At 32.5% G+C, this 8,236-nt stretch overlaps 1 protein-coding gene across 1 annotated transcript; it reads left to right on the top strand.

The window, feature by feature from the left end:
• Nucleotides 1-1,655: 1,655 nt before the first annotated feature.
• On the top strand, nucleotides 1,656-7,035 carry LOC136040338 (cuticle protein 7-like). Its single transcript, XM_065724579.1, has 3 exons — nucleotides 1,656-1,784; nucleotides 4,730-4,837; nucleotides 6,629-7,035. The coding sequence occupies exons 1-3, from the start codon at nucleotides 1,656-1,658 to the stop codon at nucleotides 6,968-6,970; spliced, it is 579 nt and encodes a 192-aa protein (XP_065580651.1). The 3' UTR covers nucleotides 6,971-7,035.
• The last annotated feature ends 1,201 nt before the right edge of the window (nucleotides 7,036-8,236 follow it).

Here is an 8,236-nt window from a genome sequence, read left to right as displayed (position 1 = left end):
AGTATTTCCTCTTCTATTCATCCTAGATACGAGTGAAGACCAAAATCGTCAGATAAATAGAAACTCTAATAAATATGCATGTAGGTGTTTGCTTCAAACTAAGTATATGAGTCAAAATACTCCTTAGATAACAAATAATTATATGTTTATTATCTTTGCATTTTGATAGGTATAGATTAGTGATTTAAATTGTCAGGGTTTCAAGTTGTGGAGATTTCTAATTAATTTTTTTTTTTAATCTTGATATTTTCAGATATGTCTGTTGAGCACAAAAATAAAAATTTGAAATTTGACTCAGATTTAGCATCAAATAAAAGAATTGTCCTGTAAAACTTGATTTATAAACAACTAATCGTGAAATGTGATTGGATGGCATATATAAAAATTAGTATAAAATCCTCAGCGGCATATATTGCAGTTTAGACAATTTTATGGACAAATATATGCAACCCCTGTACAAAATCATATCTGAATTTTGTGACTGGTTGGTATTGAGAAGGTGAGAAATTCTGAAATAATATTGCAGTTGCATTCTGTTTCCGTGGTTAACTCAAGTTGTGTGAATTTCCCCTTTTTATCATTTTTCTATTTTTAAATGTTTGAAACAAAACAATGCCATTCCACTGATTCAAACTGAGAATTCAGAGACCCATCTATACCAGCTATATATGAAAAAAAGGAAAAAAAATACTTACCTTCTTTATAAAAACTATTTCGAAAATCTATTCTTCTTAAATGAATGCTCCGACCTTTAAAGGAGTATTTTGCCTCATATACTTAGTTTTAAGCATTTACTTATACGAACCTTTACAAAGTTTAAAGAGTATGGCCTTTATTTTAATGTTTTAGGATGAACAGGCAGTAAAGTGATTTGTCATATAATACAGCTTTAATTAGATGAAAATACGCAGTAAAATGGCCACCATTTGCTCACCAAAATCCTAAACTTGAATTCATAATTTTTGCACTTCTCATTTATTTACTTTCTATTATACAAATCCACTAAAAACAACAATGTTGTAAAAACCACCCCGCTTCGCAAAAAAAAGCAAACCCAAAAATCAAAACAGACAGCCAAAACAAGCAATGATATCGATTTCTATGCCTCGGTACCATAGCAAGACTAAAAAAAATTTTATATTAAAAAAGAATTAAGTATTTTGTTTTTCAGCCCCGTTGTGATAGCACAATCCTGAAATATCATTTTGACAGCCTAAAGAAGTTAGGATTTTAAATTTCCCCTACTTGTTTTTACAAAATGAAATGTTCGCTTCCCAAGTGACTTTTATGGTAAAACGGACAGATTGCTTGATAAACCTAAATTTAATTAAATGCTTTTTGGCAGTATGCGTCATTACTAAAATCTAACACAGACCGCACAAAGTAACTAAAACCTTGTTTCAAACTTATTTGCAAGAGGAAACAGTCTCAATAATTAAAAATTAAACTATTAAAAACCAATTACGAAAAAAATAACTTTCGTCCGAAACCAGAGCAAGCTGACCCAACCACAAAAACACCACTATGTCAGGAGGGAATGTGCCCCATGGATCCGTCACAAATGCAAGGTTTTGTGTATTTTTTTAATATTCTAAAGCAAAATTAGCTCTGATGAACTTACCTGACATGTTTTGAAATATACAAAGAGCTAATGAATGGGCGTTGGCCTTTCGCACTTAAAACATATAAAGGTCACTGCCGCGTTTAATTCTATATCAGTATTATTTTGTATTCCCATAATTGTGTTCACTGTACTACAAAAAAACGAAGCAGGAAATATGAAGGTAGGATTGAATTATATATTAAAACGAAAAATTAATTTAACACAAATTCTTGGCATTGTAAATTTAAATTAAATTAAAGTTAAAAATGACTGAGCCTATGGTAGAAATTAAAAACTAATATTACACAGAATATAGCGACACAAACCAATTGCGATTTAACTTACAACTTGTAAACATAACATTTTTTCTCCCATTCTATAATTTTAAGAAGTGTCATGAAATACCAAAACTCATTCCAGTGTGTTTTACCAGCAAACTATTGTAATTAATTAAATAAAAATAAAGGGTGCCATTAAAAGTTGTTATCGTATACATGATGGGGCTGCACTTCCTCAATCTTTACGCTAAAGTTTCATAGTGCTTAAAAATCGTTTTTTCTCAAAATAAGCAGAACTTGTATTTAATCCGTCATCAAAAAATTTTGACAACCAATTTGAAAAATTTACTGCAAAACCCCCAAACCATTGTCCTGATGGTGCAAATGCCTCGCGTCTGGTAGTACATGTTCAATTTTTTTAAAGGAAAAACAATGAAAGAAAACAATTTTAATACCATAAATTAATTTGGTTATTAACTAAGATCTTTGATCTTCTTTTTTTGAAGTTTAGCAATATCAAGATCACAAGTTGACTGTTTAAGATTTCAATATTTACATATTTCACACTCTTTTATAACTAATAGAATCCATTAAAATATGTTTTTTATTTATTTCTAAGACTTTGTAAGTCCTAACTTTAAAATCTAAACCAATGTTCGAATAAATAAGAAATTCAATATCAAATTGTTAAGATGGAGAAAACCAAATACTTTCAGAAAACCTACAAAAGAAAATAGAAAGGAGATAAAAGGTTATACTATATTATCTTCTTGTCAGTATTAAAGCTAAAATAATTCTTGGCTCTTCAATATGTGAGTTGAACCAAAGTAAAAACGGGAGAAATTAAAAGCTATACATGAAATATTTCAAAGGAACACAACCATCAATGCAGAAAACTGAAAAGTGGCATATATTTCCAAGCTGTAATCATTGTCCGGATTCTTTGCTCAGTCAAAAATATAGAACCTTAGAAACTTGAAGAGTTAAAAAAAATGTGGGAATTATTATACTTAAATTAGTAACATACATTATTTATCCCAATAAATAATTTTAAGAGCTTCAATGAAATCCCAAAAAGAAACAGGTTCTAATGATTTGTATCAGAAACCTGTTCAAATTAAAGACGAAAAATGGATTTTTCACATGAAAATAAAGAGCCACATTAAAACTTTAGACAAAAAAAATTCTGTGTATGAGGGAGCAACCCCATTCTCAATCTTGCACGCTTTACGCTAAAGTTTTACAGAACTTAATTTTTTTGTGACTAAAAAATATTTCTTAGTCACAATCATAAGCCCTTTTGTTTGAGCTGTCATTCTTAAAGAATTGGAACAATAAACTTGAAGAACTGAATTCGAAATCCCCTGATAAATAAACTGATGGAATCAATTTGCTCCAAATGGTGAAACTGATTTCAACTACTTAAAGGAAGGACAAGTGAATGAAAACGCTGCCAATGCTATAACCTAATTTGGCTTTTTATTAAGGGCATTGCAGTTCTTTTTGGTTTTTGTCAATATCAAGCGCACTAGATGACTGTTTGATATTGTGTTTACACAGATTTCACGTTGCTTTAGAGATTGGTCATAATGAAATAAACGACCCCCTTCCGCTCTATTGTTAGCGGAGTTAGCAATTTTAAATATATTCATTCCCAAGAGTTACCAAAACCTCCTTTTAAGAGTTACCAAAATGAAGAAGGATTTATCAAAGGCGTTCAGAAATGAGACAATTTTATCATATTCTCTTGTTGTTACCGAAAATCTGAAATGAATATTTAAGACATGAAATATTTTGGCATACTTTCTGGGAAAAATCATATTCCAAATAATTTTAATTCATGAGTAAATCATATACCCATTTTTGATAGAAGTTGTGCTTGAAGGTTGTTTTGACCGAAAAGCTTATTCTAAAAGTTTATACTAGCACTCAAGGACGCATCTTGGACACATCTCACCAACAATTACAAGAAGAATATATATGTGAACACAAAACGTCTCTTTTGAACACAAACTAAAATAGACAAACGTCTATTTTGAGCACTTTTCGAATGTAATTGATCAAAATTACCCATTTTCTGCAATTTAATTCTGTTTCTCTTATCCCTACACAGACTATCCAGTAAAGAACGTTAAAAACATAATAAATAATTTAAATTTATGACTGCAAATTTAGCTATTTACAGGATCAAGAGGGTAGGTAAAGAGCAATTATCCCTTTTATGAGAGATATATCAAACGGTTACGGGGTATATTTTTTAATTTCCGAGGGTTAAACACGTTTGGTCCAAAACCCCCATTTGTTGCAGTTTGGTTCTGCTTCCCAGATCCCCACTATCATTGGTCTAGTTCAGAAAATTAGGGATATCAAAAAAAGAAAAAAAAAGTTTGAAGATTTAGTATCGTAGACACATTTGTAGACAATTAGGGAGCAAAATGAATATGAATGTTATTCGTGTTACGAAGATGATAATTATATTGGTCGCATATAAAAGACAGCCAGGCACTTAGGAGACGATGGAGGTCACTATGAGGCTGAGAATAAGTATCATCCCCGTTAACTGCCTCTGTATCCCCGTTCATTTTCATCCCCTCCCTATAGGACGGGTATTTAAAAGATAGCTTCCTTTGAAAATGCCTATACAGTCGAAACTGTATCCTTAGAGGGCTATTGCATCTTAGTATTAAATAAAAGTACATAAAAAATAACAAATTGTACAAAAAATATATGTTATCAAAAGCACTGCATTAAAATAAGGCTAATTAAAAAAACAATTCAAATAATATTTCCGAGGATTGGTGCCAGAGATCTACATACAGAATTTTAAATTTGTTTATATAATTTTCAGGTATTCATTTTAGCTGCCCTTGTTGCTGTCGCTTGTGCTGCTCCCCAGTACCCTAAGCCGTCCTATTCTGGCTATAAGCCTGACTACAAGCCTTCATACAAAAATGACGTAAGTTATATGTTTTTTACGTAATCCGTCTTTCCTACAGGGCAACACTACAACTGCAAAAAAATCACTTTCTTGAAAAGCAGCTTTAAAGTATAGCGACAGATACATATACCAAGACCATTAAAATGAAAACATTTCTTGCCCCTGGATTGATCTTTATTCATACCAGAAAACGCAATTTTTCCAAACTTTTATTTTGGGTGTTTAAATATTACGAAGTTTTTAGGGCACCTACACCTAAAAGGAAAGATAAACCTTTTTAAGCTGTTTGGGGCCGTTTGTCTCTATCTCATTTTCTGATGACTTTTAATCTTTGTTTCTTTTTTATCTTGACACCCACTACCCCCCCCCCCCCCCGATAACATAAAACTCCCCATAAAGGTAATTTTTCTTAAAATTTAGTTTCTATTTCCAAACATATATAGGGTTGTGAAGTTTCTACTTAGCGACTAAAAAAAAAAAAAAGGTAAAGGAAAATTGACAATAATCTTCAATAATCAATAATCAAAATATTCAATAATCAAATGAAAATTTCAATTAAATTGACATATGAAATAGCCTAATCACCTCAGTAAAATTTTTACCTTAATATTGAGCTTCGGCAAAATAATGTTAGCTGAATCCTCTTCCCAAAAGAAAGCTGAGAGGAGTTTTAAATATGCATCTCAAGAGTCTAGTATAACAGCCGAAATTTTAGTGTCTTTAACATAATATTTAAAAGCCAATCTGAAAACAACATCAAGTTCCTCTTAAAGATTGCCATTGGACCAATGAAACCCATATGGTAACTAAGTAGCAATGGCAACCTGTTTTAGTTCCATGAAACCATAATAATGAAACTTCTATTCATCGCATTAATAAACTTAACATATACCAGTCAACGGGTACAATATTAGTTAAGGTAACATATATCAACCTCCATGATGATACAAGTGAAGGTCTATAATCACTCCCCCTGTATGTTGCTCAATGGTGAATAAACTCATTTTGGCAATTAGTAAGAGAATTTCACAACTGAGAAATTGAATTTCTCTGAAGGTACCATAATAAGCAAGTCGAACCATGACAACATATATAGTAAGTTAAGAATGAAACCTATAAGGTTAAATATTAGCGAAGATAAATATATAGTGTGGCATAGCTAACGGGACAAGGGCTGTCTCCAGGCTCAGAGATGTGGGGGGGGGGCAGAAATAAGTTTGTGTTCACGCTTTGAATACCTTAGCTGCGCCTCACAGTTTTCCATACTCTTTTTGCATAAAAGAACAAAACAATTGAGAGACACGTGTTGAGAGATACAGCCAGAAACCCATTTAGAGTGGGGATTCCTTCCAACTCAATGGTATCTGAAGCATTTTTTTTTTATCAGTAATGCATCCAATAGGCCATAGATACCCTTAAATAATAAACAATTAATAAAAATCAGGGAAAAACACTCTTGATAGAAATCTTCAAAGCACAGAATTACTACACTTTGATTATTTGCTTTTTCTTTTTCCAATTAGCTGTCATGTGATGAACCTCATTCAGTTTAGTTTGCTTCGTCTTATTATAGTTTCAAGTTCATCTACAGTTCAATATTTTTTAAGTCTGATTAGTTTTTTTTCGCAATTGTGCATCAATCTCAGACAACTTTATTATTTATTATTCACGGTAGACAAGTATTTCATATTTTTTTTTTCACCTACTTGTTTATGATGAAGTTTATTCAATTTTATACGCATCTTATTGCAGTAGTTTCAAACCTTTGGCCCTTAACCCAGTTTTTTTAAGTCTTGTTATTTATTGTAGCATCCACCAATGCCTTACGACTTTGCCTGGGCAGTCAAAGACGACTACACCTACAACGACTACAACCACCAAGAAACCTCGGATGGCAATGGATACGTCAAAGGCAGCTACCAGACCCTTCTTCCAGACGGTCGTGTACAAACCGTGACCTACACTGCTGATGATTACACTGGGTATGTTGCTGATGTTCAGTACTCTGGTCAAGCTAACTATGACTACAAACCAGCATACAAGCCTTCTTACTCAGCTCCAGCATACAAAGCCCCAGCATACCCTGCACCGGCATACAAGGCACCAGCGTACCCCAGTCCAGCTTATAATTCGTATTCTCCCAAATATTAGTATCTCAGCTGTTAATATTCAGTTTATTTTTGTATATGAACTTTAAATAGAAATATTTGTATATACATATATTCCTTTTTTTAGGCTGAACTGTAAATGAGTCATTTACAATTAGAGATAAAACGCTGTGGAAGCATCATGCATATTTAAGTACCTGGAATTAAGGCCGTATCTGGGATTTTTATCCGGGGTTTGGGAGGTCACAAAAATTATTTCTATTAAGCAGAATACAAAAATAGATAATGCTTACAGTACACTATCGAGTATTAGATCGTAAGTAGTACGTTTTCTTTGCCCATTCTAGGAGTTGAAAGTGATTGAATTGTTGCCAAACCCTCTTCCGCACCCATTTTCGCTAACCAGCCTCTCTGAAGATCCCAGGACATATTGTCAAAATACTGAGATAGTCAATTTGTTCAAAATAGGCTAAACATCGAATAAATATGCTTCCGAATATGGTATGGCCTCTAGACCCCCCTGGGCAAGTGTTGCAAGTAATGCAAATTACCAGCCTCATATTTTACAATGGAGGAAAAAGTACTTGCTTGACGTTGGGTATGTATTTTACCCAGAACTTTAGTGGATTGATCTCTAAGTAAAAAAGAAAAAAAATTGACATGAGAGAGAAAGGAAGAGGAGCTTCGAAATGGGCCTTTTCCCATTAAATTTTGGCCTTCCACTAGCACTAATGACATTTAATCAAGCTTTTGAGTTGGTTATTTTGTTCGAAAGGGTTAAAAGGTCAATTAAGTATGTCTCATGTCAACATCCTCCTATAGCCCCAGGTCAATGACCTGAAACTGTGTAAATTACCCGTTGTTTACAGGTAGGTTTTAGTAAAGAAGTCGGCACGCTTGGTTTCTCGATCAGATATTAGCTTTTAAGGATCGTTTAATAGCTTATAATCCTTAGAGTTTCCCAAGGGTATAATCTCAAAATAATATGCGCACCTGAGTAAATCAAAGGTTGCTATGTGAACTGAAGTTGTCATATAATTAATCTTTAAAAATATTTAGGAAAATATTAATATTTTCTGAAAGTCTTTTATTATAATCATTTAAAATAAAGTTATTTTGTTAGACAGAATCTTCAATCTTGAATTGGTAAGAATTTCCAGGAATTGTTCTCTTCATGCATCCAACATTCACTTTGTTTTCATTCGGTATTGTCATTAGGTAGGCTATTCATTAAGTATGGCTGGAAGGTTTGTTGTTTTGGAACTTAAGGTTTGTTATTAATTTGTTTATTTAATTAGACCGTTTCAAT

The sequence above is a fragment of the Artemia franciscana genome, chromosome 20, assembly GCF_032884065.1.
Source record: "Artemia franciscana chromosome 20, ASM3288406v1, whole genome shotgun sequence".
Taxonomy (NCBI): Eukaryota; Metazoa; Arthropoda; class Branchiopoda; order Anostraca; family Artemiidae; genus Artemia; species Artemia franciscana.
The sequence above is the reverse complement of the archived record's forward strand: the minus strand, read 5'-3'. Positions and strand labels throughout refer to the sequence as shown.

What these genes read in the sequence shown, in the direction of transcription:
- LOC136040338 (XM_065724579.1), top strand. Translation starts at nt 1,656, where the DNA reads ATGGGCGTTGGCCTTTCGCACTTAAAACATATAAAGGTCACTGCCGCG. An exon ending in ACGAAGCAGGAAATATGAAG is followed by an intron (nt 1,785 to 4,729) that starts GTAGGATTGAAT and finishes TATAATTTTCAG; the next exon opens with GTATTCATTTTAGCTGCCCT. An exon ending in AGCCTTCATACAAAAATGAC is followed by an intron (nt 4,838 to 6,628) that starts GTAAGTTATATG and finishes TATTTATTGTAG; the next exon opens with CATCCACCAATGCCTTACGA.